This window comes from Cebus imitator, unplaced genomic scaffold, assembly GCF_001604975.1.
Source record: "Cebus imitator isolate Cc_AM_T3 unplaced genomic scaffold, Cebus_imitator-1.0 Scaffold55, whole genome shotgun sequence".
NCBI classification, from domain to species: domain Eukaryota; kingdom Metazoa; phylum Chordata; class Mammalia; order Primates; family Cebidae; genus Cebus; species Cebus imitator.
In genome coordinates, this window is record NW_016107370.1 from 2,124,631 (window position 1) to 2,142,288 (window position 17,658).

Here is a 17,658-nt window from a genome sequence, read left to right on the forward strand (position 1 = left end):
TTTTTTTTGCATTGTAGAGACAGGGTTTCACCATTTTGCCCCAGCTGGTCTCGAACTCCCGAACTTGAGTGATCCTCTTGTCTTGGCTTCCCAAAGTGTTTGAATTATGGGCGTGAGTGACCTCGCCTGCCCTATAGCACAATATTTTTTAAAAGGAAGTTGACGTTGAAATAATCTATGCATATAGTTCTTTGTCATTATGGCGTGTGTAGATTTATGCAAGCCACACTCCAACCAAGATTCAGAACAATTCCATCACTAGAAAGTTCTCCTTTGTGCTTTCTCTTTACAGCCGTGTACAAAAACCCACTTCTCTCAATGTCAGTAACCCTGGCAACCAATAATCACTACACTGTTACTGAAAGCAAAAAAGTGTGAAAGTTCCCCAACTCACTTTGTAAATTTGATTATAACTTTAATTCCAAAACTACAAGAGGTAAAAAGAAGTGGTATAAGGATTAGCGGGGAATAAAACTGCAGAACTAATAAGAAAGTTCAGCAAATTCACCAAATACCAGAACAAATTGTAAAAATCAATAGCATGTTTCTATACCAGCAACGATCAATTAGAAAATGTAAATTGAAAATGAAATGCCAAGGAAAATGGCCAACTCTATTCTATTTAGGAGTTGTTTTATGTCATCCGTTTTAAGTTTACCAAGGGAAAAAAAAAGTAAAATTATAAGGATACAAAGAGATTTGCATAAATAGCATGATCTCCAATGATGGCTTTGTATAAAAATAATGTCAGTTCTCCCCCAACATTAATGTATACATTCAAAGCAATTTTAAGTCAATAGTCTAGTTGGATGTTTTGAGAAACTCAAGTTTACTAATTTTTAACTTTTAGTTAGTAAACTAAGTTTTAGTTAGTCAATTAAACTTTTAGTTTGTAAACTAACTTTTAGTTAGTAAACTAAAACTTTTAGTAAGTAGTTACTAACTTTGAAATTTGTTTACATGATGGTCTACAACTAAGAAGTTCCACTTTGAAAAAAAAAAAAGACTAAAAGCAGAATACCTGATATACTACAAATCCACGATAATAAAAACCATATGGTTCCAGTGCTAGAAGCAGGGCTGGCTCCGTGGCATGCAGCTCCTACAGTCACACAGGGACCTACTCTTAAAAGAGCCTCGTGCTTGGCTGAAGTGTGATTTGCTGTCATCATCTGCAAATTCTTAACCATTTTGAAGCAAGGGGACCTGCATCGTTATTCTGCGTTGGCCCCGCATGCTCTGTAGTCAGTGTCATCTCAAATAAACAAAGTAAACCAGAGAGCTCAGAGGCAGATCTATGTATATATGAGAACTGGATATAACAAGAAAGTTTCTCCATGAATCCATGATGAAAGGGAAAACTATTTTTTTGGGGGGAGATAGAGTTGTCTCCCCTGTTCTCCAGGCTAGAGTGCAGTAGTGCAATCTCGGCTCACTGCAACCTCTGCCTCCTGGGTTCAAGCGATTCTTCTGCCTCAGCCTCCCAAGTTGCTGGGATTACAGACATGCACCACCACGCTCAGCTAATTTTTTGTATCTTTAGTAGAGATGGGGTTTCACCATGTTGGCTAGGCTGTTCTCAAACTCCTGACCTCGTGATCCACCTGCCTCAGCCTCCCAAAGTGCTGGGATCACAGGCGTGAGCCACTGTGCCCAGCCAGGAAAACTATTTAAAGGTGGTTTTGGAATGACTGGCCCACCTTTTGGAGGGGGAAAAAAATGCACCATGACTCAGATGGATTAAAGACCTAAATAAAGTAGAACTATAAAGACAGTAGGGGGTAATATTAGAAAATCCTTTTGTGACCTATGAATGGGGAAGAATTTCTTAGGAAAACACCAAAAGCATAATTGATAAGCAAAATATTGGTAGATTTCATGATACCAAAAGTATGGGTTGCTGTTCAATGAAGGACACCACGGAAAAGTCAACTGACAGATAACTGCCTGAGAGTAGATACTTTCAATGACTCAGACAGAATCAATGTACAGAATAGTAAGCAGCTCTGGCAAANAAAAAAAAAAAAAAAAAAAAAAATCTATAAAAAATGGGCAAAGGACACACACAGGTTCAGAAGAGAACATTTAAATGGCTGACTGATCAATAAAAATACCCTGGCTCCTTTGTAATTAGATAAATGAAAATTAAACCAGTAATTACATATCATTTTATATCCATTAACTGCCAAAAATTAAAAAGCTAAACAGTATTAAAAAAAAAGCCAGTATCTCTGGGAAATATAGTTTGAAGGAGTCTCTCTAGTGATCAATCTGGCTGGATTATCAGAGACTGAGTACTTGTGTGCCTCATCATTCAGCAATTCCACTCACAGGTAGAATCTGACCTTCATCTTCTCGTTGCTCTATAAAGGGACATGTATGAAAAGTGATCATCTCATGTTTCTGTGGGTTGGAGTCATCTATCTATCCGTCATCTGGGGAATAGTTAAGTCAAAGGTGGTGATGGGTTATTATACAGAAGTTAGTTGCCCCAGACTAGATATACATCAAATTGTAAAAATGTAGCACTGTGTGACATACATAGAAACTCCTTGAATGGAAGCACAAAACCATATGGCAAATACGCATACACAAAACAAGAACACCTACAAATGAGAGGATACACAGCACACACATATGAAGTGAGGGGAATTTCAGAAAGGAAAAGGAAGAGATGAAGAAAGATAAAAGGAAACAAAATTTTTAAATCAAGAAATAAAGGGCATAAATAAGCATAAGCAAACAAAAAAGACTTTGAAGGACCAGGGCTGAAAATGCCATCAACTGTGGAGTTGATCACTCCACACTTCCGCTCCTAAGGTTAAATGAAAAAAGAAAAAAATTAACTCCCTCAAAAGTAAGGTCCCACAAAACTGGAAGAAATTTTTAAAAAATATGAGTTTTTTCTCTTGTGTTTATGTGGAGGAGAAAGAACAACTACCAAATTTTAGTTATACTTTTCACTCCCCAGAAAGCATTTATTTTTTTAAAAGAAATCAAACTCTTCATCTTTTCCAGCGACTGTTGGCAGACAATGTAATAGCATGAAAATTCACATCATTGTTCTCCCAGCATGATGAAAGGGGCTATGAATGCAAAACATAGGCTCAAAGACTAGTATCTGACTAGATCTATTTCTCTTCTTTTTTCAGTCATACATGTTTGAAAGATTCAGAAGACAGAGCTGAGTACCTATCAATTATTTAAAAGTGACTCCAGAAAGCTAATTTTGTAAACTTCTCTTGCTTTGCAATTCAGTGTATGACTCTCTGGGGAAGCTTGGAAGCAACGTTCTTAATGGAAACGTGGACAGGCTGGGATCATACAGCGAGTGTCTTTCCACCCGTGCTCCCAAGGGGAACTTCCGAGGGCAGTACTGCAAGCTTCATATACTGCAGGTGAGTGCGGGGGACCTGCACGCTTGCTCTTCAAGGACAAGTGAATGTCACGATATAGAACAAATTACAACTCCATTGATTCCTTTTCTTAATTAAAAAAAAAAAACTATTAATGATGTTTTGCAAAACATAAAAACTCAATTTTAAATACTTGGCAGAAACCTGCTTAGCATCTTGAGTGTGGGACATTAAACGAGGCTCTTGTTCGCAAACCACATAGGTCTTGAGATATTCCTCCTACCACATTGTATGGGGCAAGACCTCTGGACAACTTTCATGGGGAATCCAAGGTCAAGCCCTGGCCAGCAGCTTCTATAGCTTCAAATGCTCTAGCTCTCTTTTTGAGAGCTATTTTGAGTTTGCTTGGTAGCTCTCTCCGGCACTTCTCTGCTGGAGTCCAATAGGGACTCTCCTCTACTTCAGGTTTTGAGGGCTCCTATCATTTTCTCAGACCAAATCCCCACTCTGTATCCTTGCTGTCAGGGAACCACATCATTGCTTGGTACGAGGTGGATCAAGTCAAGGAGCTTAAAATGCACTCCTGACTCATCAACAGCTTTTAGAATACCAGAGACAGTGTGGACTTTCCATTACCCTTAACCCTTTTCCCAGAAACAGCTCTAAACATGAATTTGAGGTTATCCTAGCAGATGGTCCATGACTTTTATGAAAACATTATTAAATCAATTGACCAAGTTTGCAGGGCTATCTTCAAAGCATGTTAATCATTTTATTGCTCAGTTTAAAAAAACAAAAAACTAGGAACAGCATAGCCTGTTATCAAACACAAAGATAAATTTTATGTGTATCACATAGTACTCAAATAAAATTAGATTGCAAGTTGGCTAATAACAATTGTATAAAGTAGTAAGAAGTAATCCAAACTCTCTGATATTAATGCTATAAAATGATCTTAGAACGGTGCGCCATGGAGACAGGGAGATGATCGCTTAGCTCCATTTGTCCTGCTAAGGGTTGGGGTAATGATTGCTTGAGGGATTAATCAGTGCATACAAATGTCATTTTCAAAGCAGATTAATGGTTTTGATATTGGAGCAAAAGGTCGAGCCTACACAATCCTCTAAAGTATGTGTTTAGAAGAATCACCCCAGAAATTTTTATTTATAATTTGATGTTTTCTTTATTGGAACAGGCATTCTAATTATTGGCTTCATGTGTTAATAAAATCTTTATTTGATACAATGTGTCCTGCCACTGAGAAATGGCAACTTGGAAATTGTATTGAAAATTACAGGAGATGCAACTCTTAATGACTTCTAATATTGAAGAGAGAGGCACGGGGGCAGATTATCCAAAACTAGTGGTTGCTTTTTAAAGAATCAACTCCACTAAGCCTTGGGGCATTAAAAAAATACATGCGTGCATCTGATGCTCTGGAAATTCACTTGAACCACTCAGCAATGGACAAGTCATCTTTTAAGAAGTTAGAACACTTTTCTTCTTCTTCTTTTTTCTTTTTTTCTGAGATAGAGTCTTGCTCTGTCACCAGGCTGGAGTGCAGTGGTGCGATCTTGCCTCACTGCACCTCCGCCTCCTGGGTTCGAGTGATTCTCCTGCTTCAGCCTCCCAAGTAGCTGGGACTATGGCGTGTGTCACCACATCCAGCTAATTTTTGTATTTTTAGTAGAGACAGGGTTTTACCATGTTGGCCAGGATGGTCTTGATCTCTTCACCTCGTGATCCACCCACCTCAGCCGCCCAAAGTGCTGGGGTTACAGGTGTGAGCCACCGCGCCCGGCCACTTTCCTTTTAACATCCTTCTCTCTCCACTCCCAATCTGATTATTTAGCAGCAAACTTACTTGGGATGATCATGCATATGTGCTATGAATGCTAAAATGAAAGAACATGTGGCGTTGTGTTTCCCAGGATGGGGCTGACTACAGTGTGGGCGTGTGTGTCCCCGATTCTTGTGCTGAAGAGGATGTGACTCTGATGTCTCAGCTGGGTAGGTACAAAAGAGCAGCCAGTGAAACTATCATCTCAGCGTAATGTTGGAAAACCCCCAGGTCCTTAGAGCCAAGAAAGGTAATTCCTTCAGGATTGAACCAACCTTTCATCGAGCTCAATCCAATTAAACTGAGCATAGTGGAGGTTGGAGGTGTTCAGGGGTGAAGATGGTGGAATCGTGATGGAGTGGGTAGGGAGGAAGACAATAAGGAAGAGATAGAGCCTAATCTTTAACAAAAGTGTAGATTAAACAATCTTTCCTCGCCCACAGCTGCTTGGTTAGGCTGAAGAAAGGAGGTGGGTGGTGTCCAGTTTCCCTATTATGAGTGTTCTAAGGCCTGGCCCATGTGTGGCAATCTGCCATCTGCCATATCCAGAGGCCATTCTGATGAGGCCTGTGTGCGGTCAACGTGTTGTAACGGATTAGTGTTAAGAGCCCAGCATTTCGTTCTGGTTGTCACTTCCCAGATGTATGATCCTGGGCCAATCACTTAATCTCCCCAAGTTCAGTCTCTTCCTCTGTACAGTGAGGGGTGGCTCTGCCTGGCTCTCTCTATGGCCTTCTAATCACTTCTCCCTTAGCTATGCAGAAGGAATACACTTTAGTCTCCACAGAAGCCGATTTGACTTCCTCTGTCTTTCAGAGTTTTCAAAGCAAGAGTTTTAAGCTTAGATTTTGTCATCTGGAGAGGAACTAACACATAATAAAGTTATACATTATTAAGAGTTCTCCTTTAAAGTCTTGATATTGCAGCTGGTTGGCAAACCCTTAAACGGTCCTCTGCATTTGTAACGATTCCTATAGCTTTGGGTATATATCTAGCCAGGTATTTCATGTGCTGTTTAAAAAAGCAATAAACTGTTACAAATCAAATTCAAATTTCAATTCTTGTTGGATAAGCCATAAATATCCTAGAAACAAAGATAAATGTGTAATTATTATTAAATTAGCATTTCAAGTGAGTGACTCTGTAAGTCCACTGAGTTAATTGTCCTTATTATTTAAGAGATTCGTCAATTATCCTAATTTTTCAGACTAATGCTAAGCTTTCTAGCCAGAGTTGACATTAGAATAAAATAAAATATTCGAAATAAATGTCATTGCTAAAAAATTTTTTTGAAAAAGTAGCATTCAAAGAGAAACAAGATGGAGATTCTCTTTGAGGAATCAGAAAAAGAAAATGGTCTGGTTGTGAGCTGAGCCGACACGGGTGGATGGATTAGGGGAATTTAGTCTTTGCTGCCCAGGCACTTCTCCAGCTCTGGCACAGAGGCAGCAGATAGAAATTGGAGGTCTTTGCCCAGGGTAAAAGTCCCCATCTGGAAAGGCTTTGTCAGCTATTCCTTAAAGCTCTTTGATGGAGTTGCCAATACTCCTCTACAGATGCGAGACAACCAGCTCAGCAGTACCAGGTGGAAGCTGTTTGCATGGACTGCACTCACCCAGAGGAGGAACGCAGGGAGGGCCGGTCGTAGATAGGCCAAGGGAACATGCCCCAGTTCTGCAGAGGGAGAGCAAGATCCTGGAAGGGCAGGACAAAACTGCTTTTGGCCAAAGGCTGGGGCAAAACACTGCACAGTTATTGTCACGGAATGTTATAAAATTTCACCCAACAGACTTCACGTGAGTTCCTAAGAATAAAAATATGTAACACCAGAATGCTGGGAGCCTGGATCAAACTTGGATGTGGTGATTACAAAACCCAATTTATGGGATATTTTTCTAAAAATCCAGACCCATGCATTTCGATGTCACTAACAGTCCTTTCCTAGTGCTGCTGTAACGAGTGACCACAAACTGGGTGGCTTAGAATGACAGACATTCATTCTCTCAGTTCTTGAGGCTAAACATCCTAAGTCACGGCATTGATGAGGTTGGTTCCTTTTGGAGGCTCTGAGGGAGAGCTGGTTCCTTGCCCCTCTCCGCGCACCTGGTGGTTGCCGGCCCTTCCTGGCACTCCTTGGCTTGTAGCCACATCATTCCAACCTCTACTTCCGCCCACATGTGGAATTCTTCCCTGTGTGTCCAAACTTCCCTCCTCATAAGGACACCAGTCATACTGGATTTAGGGCCCACCCTAACCTCATCTTGATTACATCTACAAAGACTCTATTTCCAAATAAGGTCACATTTGCAGGTACTGGGGCTTCTTAGGGCTTCAACCTTTTTGGGGGACACAGTTCAACTCAAAAGACTGCCTAATACCTACTTCCTCGTCTGGCTAGTTTATCTGAGGTTCCTTTAACACGACAGGGAGTTGGGCTGATGGGGACTCACAGCCTCTTAGCTCAGAGCCCTGCTCTTAGACCATGCTTGACAAATGTTAGATAATCCTGCTGAAGTTTAATTGTGAGGCAGAGGTGATCTGTCTGGTCAAGTGACCACACAAGAGCTGAAAAAGAGGAGGCTTGGGTGTTTTTGTTTTTGCTTTTGTTTTTTTTGAGACACGGTTTTGCTCTTTTTCCCAGGCTGGAGTGCGATGGTGCAATCACGGCTTATTACAGCTTCGATCTCCTGGGTTCAGGCAATCCTTCCACCTCAGCCTCTCAAATAGCTGAGATCAGGCATGCACCACCATTTTTAAATGCTTTGAAGAGATGGGGTCTCCTCATGTTGACCAGGCTGGTCTCAAACTCCTGGAGTCGAGCAATCCTTCTGCCTCGACCTCCCAAAGTGCTGGGATTACAGGTGTGAGCCACTGCACCCAGCCTGGGGTTTGTTTTAAAGGTCTGTTTAAACCTGAGCTGTGTCTGATTTTATCCAGACTATACGTTATTAAGAGTTCTCCTTTAAGCACTGAAGGGCTGCATATTTCCATTCTTGAGGACTCACTGTCTTGCTGGAGACTTTATAACATTTTATGATGATCACACTGTCCCGGTTTGCAGTGGCCAAAAGCAAGGAGTTCTGAGCTGCTTAGAATCAACACTGAACAGTCCTTTACAATGAGCTTTAAACTATGCTCTTTCCTATGGTCTATGAGGCTAATTTCACCTTGCTTTGCCTATAAGAATCACTAACCCCACATAGCAAAACAATGGTGCTAGAACCACAGGGGAAGATTTTTCTCTTCCAACTCTCTCTTACAGATTTCCTGAGCACCAGTGGGGAAAATGGAACTCTTTTAATAGTAAGTCCTTGAATTACCCACAGAATTGCCTTTCTGGCTAAGAATTCAAAAGGAATCCAAAACATTTTACAGAAGACCATTTTGTGTTCTCAATTCAGGAAATATTTATTGAGCAATTTCTCTCTGGCCTTTGTATGAGACATCACCTGTATGTGCTGCGGAGATCAAAATGATTGGGAGTTACTCGTTTCAAAAAATGTACAATTTAGTTAGGAATGAAAAGTGTGTACGCCTGGCTATAAGGAAACACTGCTGGGAAAGAAATGTCCACTCTCACATCAAGTGCTGGGGCTGGGCGTACAAGTCAGAGGAGCAGAGCCCAGCGTGGCTAGAGGAAGAGTGGGGAATTTAGACAGGGCTTGAGCTGACCTGTCTAAAGAGTGAAGACGTCAGGGTGGGGTGGGGTGAGAAGTTGCTGGAAAACAGATTCAACAGAGGTTTCATATTCTGCATGTAGATCTGGAATCTAGCATAGCACAGACACCTAAGGCTGATTACTTAAGGCCGACTGGACGTCCTCTTGGCTTTGTTTACTATGGCAGGATTTAGAGCTGGGCTGTGGTTGATTGACAAAAAAAAAAAATAACAACCAACCAAAACAGCCAAACCAAACCAAAACAAAAACACCACTCAATTCCTTTAACATTAGAAATGGAACTTCCGAAGGGAACAGATGTGCTCTGGCTGGCCGGTACATTTCGTTTTCAGTGGAAGAGTTTATTTTGGAAACCCAAATACTAACTCTGGGGAGCACTGGTTTAGAGCAAATGGAGTTGGATTATGAAAAATTCTGCTGCCAGCTCTCCTGTGGGGACCTGCCGTAACCTAGACCAAGCACCCTCACTCCTGGCCGGGGCTGAGGACACACAGAGGACCCTTCCTCCTTGTTTCTACCCTTACCATGCTACCATTAAGAATCAGAATTAATTACATACTATTCATCTTTCAGCAGCATTTTTGGATATTTCAGAAACCTTGGGTCACAGACTCATAGGAACCTTGACTGTTAGATATGGAAAAGGTGTTAGAATCCATTGGTCCTGTATGTTTATTACAGCGCTATTCACAATAACAGAGACTTGGAACCAACCCAAATGCCCATCAATGATAGACTGGATAAAGAAAATGTGGCACATATACACCATGGAATACTATGCAGCCATGAGTTCATGTCCTTTGCAGGGACATGGATGAAGCTGGAAACCATCATTCTCAGCAAACTAACACGGGAGCAGAAAACCAAACACCGCATGTTCTCACCCATAAGTGGGAGCTGAACCATGAGAACACATGGACACAGGGAGGGGAACATCACACACAGGGGCCTGTTGGGGGTGGGGGGAAAGGGGAGGGAGAGCATTAGGACAAATACCTAATGTATGTGGGGCTTAAAACCTAGATGATGGGTTGATGGGGACAGCAAACCAGCATGGCTGATGTATACCTATGTGACAAACCTACATGTTCTACACATGTAACCCAGAACTTAAAGTATAATAATAATAATAAAAGAATACATCATGTCCGAACCACCCTTCACTGCTACACAGATGAGGAAATGAGACCCAGAGAGGTGCAGTGACTTGCTCAGGGTCACACAGCAAGCTAACTCAAACTAGCTCCTGAATGCAAGACTAGGCAATGTGGTGTGTAAGATGAGGAACACCCAACATTTATTAAACTTACTGCCTGCCTTGCACTGTCCTAAGGGCTTTACAATAATTGCATCAGAGTTCTCATGGCAGCCCTAGGAGCTAGTTACTATTACCATCCCCATTTAACAAACAAGGAAAACCGGGTCCCCGTTGTTTGTGGAGATTTGGGAAGCCCCCTGGTCTTAATTCTAACCATGTCCTGGGATTCACAGCAGGAGCACCTGTAAACTTGTCAGTAAGTGCAAAGTCAGGTTCCGTCTCAAACTTCCTGGATTAGAAACTTGCAGGGAGGGAGGCAGAGAGCCAACAGGCCCTCCAGGTAGTTCTGAGGCTTGTAGGATTGGAGACCGTGACGCTAGTCTTACCAGTAACATCTTCACACACAGTTTCTTCCCGTGCTCGTGGGCTGTGTCCTGACTTGCTGCTTCTTACTTTCAGTTTCAGATGCCATGTTTCCCCAGACTATGGGCTTCAATTGTATATTTCCATCTTATATTGCATTTCTCCCTGGGGAGAGGGGGCTTGTTCACAAAGAGATTTGAGCCAGCAATGGTGCGTGTTTAGGCTTTTTGTTCCCAGTACCATGTGCTAAGAAAGGCTGGGAGAACAGACGGATTTGGGAGACCCCGGTTTACTTCCAGCTGGGCTAAGAGTTCCTCATTCTGTGGGTTTCCACATTTTTGTGCCCTGTTTCCCTCCAACTGTAAATCAGATATGTTCAAAACCAACTGTCCCCCTTTTATTTTATTTTTTGAAGACAGTCTCGCTCTGTGGCCAGACTGGAGTGTAGTGGTGTGATCTCAGCTCACTGCAACCTCTGCCTCCTGGGCTCAAGTGATTCTTCTGCCTAAGCTCCCTAGTAACTGGGACTACAGATGTACATCACCACACCGGGCTAATTTTTGTATTTTTAGTAGAGACGGGGTTTCAGCATGCTGGCCAGGCTGGTTTCCAACTCCTGACCTCTAGTGATCCCCCCTTCATTGGCCTCCCAAAGTCTAGGATTGCAGGCGTGAGCCACCGTGCCCGACACCAGCTGTCATCTCTTTTTAGTGTAAAAGTTTCATTTTGAAATAACAGATATGGAAGCACTTTGAAAAACGTAAGGCATTATGACAAACTAAATGATTTATACCATCTCTTTTTCTCTTTTGCTAGATACTTTAAGATTCAGAAATACTTCATTTTTGGCCCCTTCCCTCTCTCTTTTTACAATAAATTCTTCCTCCTCGTCTGGTGGGAGTGTGGCCAGATGTGCTGCTGGAATGTTCCCCCTGGACACGTTTGCAGCCGTGTGTCTGTGAGTACGGACTTCGAGGTACCTGGGCGGGATGTGATCTCCCGCTACTGTTTTATCAACTTTCCCTCATCAGCTGCATTTCACCATCACATTTCATTCATTGCGTGATTTTGTTCATTGCACGGTGTCTGGCCAGTGCTGTCTGTTTCAGGATATTATGGTCTGAGTGCTTTTGTTTCCCCTGCAAAATTTATACGTTGGAATCTCACCCGCAATGTGATGACATCCAGAGATGGGGCATTTGGGAGGTGCCTGTCATGAGGGCAGAGCCTTCATGAATGTGGTCAGGTAGCTTAGGCAAGGGACCTCAGAGAGCCGCCTCACCCCTTCCACTGTGAGGACACAGCTAGAAGGTGCCATCTATGAACCAGAAAGTGGGCTCTCACCAGACACCGAATCTTCCAGCATCTTGATCCTGGGCTTCCAGAACTATGAGAAATTAATTTCTGGGATGTATAAGCCGTCTAGCCTATGGTATTTTGTTATAGCGGCCAGACTACTGAGACACAGGGAGATCACCATTTACCCTTTTTTTTTTTTTTTTTTTTGTAGAGGAAGTCTCACTCTGTCATTTTTTTTTTTTTTTTTTTTGAGATGAAGCCTTGCTCTGTCGCCCAGGCTGGAGTGCAGTGGCACAATTTTGGTTCACTGCAAACTCCGCCTCACGGGTTCAAGCGATTCTCCTGTCTCAGCCTCCCGAGTAGCTGGGACTATGGCCCACACCCACCACACCCGGCAAATTTTGTATTTTTAGTAGAGATGGCGTTTCACCATGTTGGCCAGGCTGGTCTCAACCTCCTGACCTCAGATGGTCCACCCACCTCAGCCTCCTAAAGTATTGGGATTACAGGTGTGAGCCACCATGTGAGCCCACCGTTTACCTTAAACAAGAAAATGGGAACGTGTTCAAGGGGAAGGCCAGCCATGCCCAGTGTGATTGGTTTGAGGACCACTGAGAAATGTATTCTATCCCAAGATACTCCTGTTCCTTGCTGTCAGGGGGCCGCGGAAGATGAATCTTGTACCTGAGACATTGCCTTGCCTACAGACATTGCAGCAACCCCCCCAATACTTCCTGTTTGTTCCTTAGCATAAATTACATAGAAGTACAATTGCTGGGCCATCACTCTCAAATCATTTGATATTTTCCTGAAAAGTTCATTTTTCCTGCCCCCAGTAGGAAGCTCTCAGGACCTTCTTTACCCTCTCACCAGCATCAAAAGCTGCTACCTTTATAAAAACTGGAACCAGTTTGATAGGTGAATATGCTGGTTTAATTTACATCTTCAGAAAAAGGGCAAAGAGGGTTTTACTTTCCTAAGCTTATCTGCTACTTGTATTTTCCTCTTGTAAGTTCATATTCTTCACTCCCTTTTCCATGTGTGGGTTAGTTAGGTGGTTCTTCTTCTTCTTCCTCTTCTCTTTTTTGAGACAGTCCGTCACCCAGGCTGCAGTGTAATGGGGCGATTTCAGCTCACTGCAACCGCTGCCTCCTGGGATCCAGAGATTCTCCTGCCTCAGCCTCCTGAGTAGCTGGGACTATAGACACACACCACCATGCCCAGCTAAATTTTGTATTTTCTTTTTTTTTTTTTTTTCCATTTTGAAAAATGTTTATTCATCTTTTTCCTGGCCAAATGCTTTGGTCATCTGCACAAAGATTCTAAAAACTGGCTTTCAGCATGTGTTTTTCCAAGCAAATGAACTTTATCATAACAAGGCAGAGCTCTGATTTTAGTCCCTGTGGAGTCCGAGCTCTGATGACCTAGGCTAGTCATCATCTAAGCCTGAAATGACTGTTTGGGACCCTCACGGCCAGCTTGAAGCTTTCCTTCCTCAGCCACTCTGGGCCCTTGAAAAGGTCACATGCATTTGTGGCAGAGACTCTATCATAACGAAATTTACCCCAAAGTTGTCAAACACATGTACCTAGAACTCATCCCAATTGTAGATTGCTCACCAGACAGGTTACATGATATGCACCAGTTAACATGCCATAGGAAAATTACAGTCCAGGAAAAAACAAAATGCTATAAAAACAAAAAAAACACCAAAACAGCTCTCCTCCTTTGATCTGATGGTGTGCAGAGGTCCTCAAATCCACACACCGCCACTCTTCCAGACCAGCCGTCCACTGGGGCCTTCTCAATCTCATCCAAAGTCGCATTCTCAACCTTGACTGGGGCTCGGGTGCTTGATTTCGGCAGCTGCAGCCACGTAGAGTCTTCTCACTTGTAGAACTCTAATTTCCAGTCTCTCATGAGACCCCAAATTCCAAGAAGCATAAAAAAATAGCAAAGCACAAGGGTATACTTCCAAACTTTGAAAATACAATAAAATCACTGGAACAAATATGACCACACAGCAGCATACTACTGTACAGACCCTATTCCTTTACGTGGGACATGAAAGAAAAGCTGTCTCTTCCAAACTGAATGCACTTATTTTATTTATTTATTTTTTTTGAGACGGAGTTTCGCTCTTGTTACCCAGGCTGGAGTGCGATGGCGCGATCTAGGCTCACCGCAACCTCCGCCTCCTGGGTTCAGGCAATTCTCCTGCCTCAGCCTCCTGAGTAGCTGGGACTACAGACACGCGCCACCATGCCCAGCTAATTTTTTGTATTTTTAGTAGAGACGGGGTTTCACCGTGTTGACCAGGATGGTCTCGATCTCTTGACCTCGTGATCCACCCGCCTCAGCCTCCCAAAGTGCTGGGATTACAGGCTTGAGCCACCGCGCCCGGCCCTGAATGCACTTATTAATCAAAAAATACACATGACCATCTAATGCTGAAATCATCTACCAGGATGGTACTGGAAATTTAGTGGCTAATGTAGAGAAAACGCAGGCAGAAAAACAGGGGAGACCAAACGAAAGGCTCTCTTGTATCAGCCTGTCCAAGCAGCCACGACTCCTTATCAGGTCAACACAGTTCATCAGTTGGCAACCTATGAAAAAAGAGTGAAACCAACTTGGCGGAGAGCGTGGCACGGCTCTGCGCTCCCCTCCCTGGCTGCCCAGCGCCTTCCACGCGGGACACTCCCCGCCGCACTCCGCTCCAGCCCCACGAGGTCCCGAGGACTCAGCAGCACTGCCGGCAATCTGCTGGTGCAGCTCCACGATCAGATCAGATCGGATCGATCCTCCTGCCCATCCCCGCTGCCTCTGCGGTCTTCCTTTCTGCCTAGGCGCACAGCCTGGCCATCCGCTCCTCTGCCTCCGGGGCTAGGTACAGGGGCCCGGGCGCCCCGCTCCTCCGTCTCCACCTCACTCTTGATGGCGTCTAGCAAGCTCTCTAAATTTTGTATTTTCAGTAGAGTTGGGGTTTCACCGTGTAGGCCAGGCTGGTCTCAAACTCCTGACCTCAGGTGATCTGCCTGCCTCGGCCTCCCAAAGTGCTGGGAGTACAGGCGTGAGCCACTGTGCCCAGCCAGGTTCTTATTAATTTTTAAAGTTTATTCTGTGTATAAAGAATATTAATTCTTAGCCATATCAGCTGCAAATATCTTCCTCAGTATTTTGGGTGCTTTATGATTTAAAAAATAATGATGACAAGTTAAGTGAAATCCATTGATATTTTCTTTATATATTTTCTTTTTCATTAGTTTTATTCTTAGAGCATCATTCTCCACCCTTAATATTGTGAAATGTTTTTCTACGTAAATATGCAGCATGTGGCTTTTCACAGGCCGGTTTTCTCCGCATGGGTTTCGGTGTCCTGAGATGAGGCAAGGCGTGGCTGTCGTGTCTTCTTCCTGCAGGGTCATCACCTTGCTGGGTCTTGCCCTCCCTCTGGCTGGAACAGTCTACGTGGCAGCCAGGGAGTGGGGGTCAGCCTGTAGGACATCGCGGGAACACGGGGGCGCTCGGGCCACTTACGGGAGTCTGCCATTGAGCGAGGTGGAGAGCAATGAACAAAGCAGCGGAATCCCACGGACCCACCGTCTGGCGCATCTCCCCGGGTCAGCAGCCCCGAGCAGAGGAAAAAGTAGGTATTTGAATGAAACTAGGACCACCCAGGAGAGGTGACTTAGCGGAGTGTGCAGGTGGAAATGAAGGCTACAGTGCTGGCTTCTAGTGAACGCCTGGCAGCTTCCAAATGTCAGTGTGGAGGTTGGATCTCTGCTTTTGACAATCCTGTCTTTGTTTACCATCAGTGTGCTAAGGTCAGGCAAAGTCACTAAAAATGCTGCTTTATTTTGTGGGTACAATTATCCAGTGTGTTTTTGTGCTGATCAAAGAACAAGGCTTGGTGTTTCACTGCAGCAATTCTCTAAGGAACAATTCCACAGTCACAGTGTCTATTTTCAGTGTCACACGTACACACATGACCCGTAGAAGCTTCTTGCCATCACCAGGAAAGTAAATGATTTACATAGAAACTGAAGGGCGGATGGTGAGCATTCAACACAAGCTCATTCACGTAGCACAATGTGTGTGAGCCAGAAACAGATTAACCCAGCATAGGTAGTGGGAGGCCGGATTTCAGTGAGTGAGACTGCATTGTGCTTCAGTGAAAAATCAACAGCATTGCCTTCATTTCTACCTGCCTGCCTATACAGCAAGGCAAATAGAATATATCTCTGTTTCACACAAAAAGGCCTGGTCACCCAATTACCTTCAGAACATGTGGAGTAAGAGGGCTGGGCGCCTCAGTTTCCACGTGTGTAAAACAGGGGCATATAATGGGATCTGTGGAAGAAATTAAATGAGATCATAAGTACTTACCTCCTATTAAATTCATTCCTTGTTTCCTCATTCTTTTGGGTGAAGCCAGGAGAGGAAAGAAAGGGTCGGGCTTAAATTCGCCATGGCTACATGCTTGGACTGCTTTGACCTCGCTGAGGGAGCAGCAGGGTCAGGTGGATTGCAGAGACATGCCACGTGCTTCTCACCCTCTGATTGGAGCGGAGCCCACGGTCATCAGAATTCAACATTGTATTCATCTGTGCTAGGCTGGCCCTCAGAGCCAGGCTTTTAAAGGCTGGATCACAGGATTTAGGCCAGACACACCTGGTAGGGTGTCAGGAACAGAAACTTTAGGCTCCTCACCCAAAACGAGGCACTCTATGATCAGGACATTAAAATGATGCTAGCTTTTCTTAGCAGGCACATTTAACCGTGGTCTCAAAATGGGGGCTTTCCATGTTCTGTTGCCATAAAAATTTTTACATTTTTGTATTTAATACCATCAAAGAACACGGGGCATGGTGGATCATGCCTATAATCCCAGCACTTTGGGAGAGTAAGGCAGGAAGATTGCTTACCCCTGGGAGTTCAAGACCAACTTGGGCAACATGGCAAAATCTCGTCTTTACACAAAATACAGAAATTAGCCGGGTATGGTGGTGTGCACCTATAGTCCCGGCTTCCCGGGAGGCTGAGGCAGGAGGATCGCTTGAAGTCAGGAGGTGGATGTTGCAGTGAGCTGAGATTGCACCACTGCACTCCAGCCTGGGTGACAGAGCCAGACCCTATCATCTCAGAAAGAAAAAACAAAGACCCATCAAAGGTAAAATATTACACCTGTGAGTGTTTGAAAATAAAAATCAAGATGGAGAGACCCAGAGATTCAACATTTTTTTTTCTCCACTTTTGCATTAATCAGTGAGTCCAATCAACCTAAGACCACCATGTCTTCTAGAAATTCAAAGCCACATTGGGTGTTTGGCTTCCTGACTCTTTATCCTCCAAATAACCATTGCATTTGCTTAGAATGGTTTCCTGTTACATGAGCCTGTCCTTTGCTATTTAGACGAGAAAAATATGAGCGACTGTATGATATGAGGAAGTTTTCATGCCATACATACATAGCTGTGGATTTCAGCCCCTGGGTGTCAGGGCCCTTACTTAATGGTCTGTTGCTTAAAGTGATCTCACAGTGATTGAGCAAATCCGAAGAGGCTGCAAGGTTTTTTGAAGCATTGTAAACAACCAGTGGGTCTCAAAATTTGGCGTGCATCAGAGTCACCGGGAGGTAATTACAGCACAGACTCCTGGGCCCTGACCCGGAGACTGACTTTGGAGGTCTGTGGTGGGGCCTGGGAATGTGCGTTGCCTCCCGTCCCCTCCCCTCCCCTCCCCTCCCCTCCCCTTCTCTCCCTTTCCTTTTTTCCTTTCCTTTCCTCATTCCTTTCCTTTTCTTTCCTTTTTCCTTTCCTTTCCCCTATTTCCTCTTTCCCTTCCCTTCCCCTCCCTCCCT

General features: G+C 43.8%; 1 protein-coding gene across 1 annotated transcript in view; it reads left to right on the top strand.

The window, feature by feature from the left end:
* Positions 1–17,658, top strand: part of LOC108304567 (O-acyltransferase like protein) — a 76,601-nt gene that overhangs the window by 23,514 nt on the left and 35,429 nt on the right. Inside the window, exons 2-5 of the mRNA XM_017528831.2 lie at positions 3,259–3,398; positions 5,288–5,366; positions 11,313–11,454; positions 15,218–15,444. Of these exons, the coding sequence (XP_017384320.2) occupies positions 3,259–3,398; positions 5,288–5,366; positions 11,313–11,454; positions 15,218–15,444 (588 nt within the window). The remainder of the gene's footprint in view (positions 1–3,258; positions 3,399–5,287; positions 5,367–11,312; positions 11,455–15,217; positions 15,445–17,658) is intronic.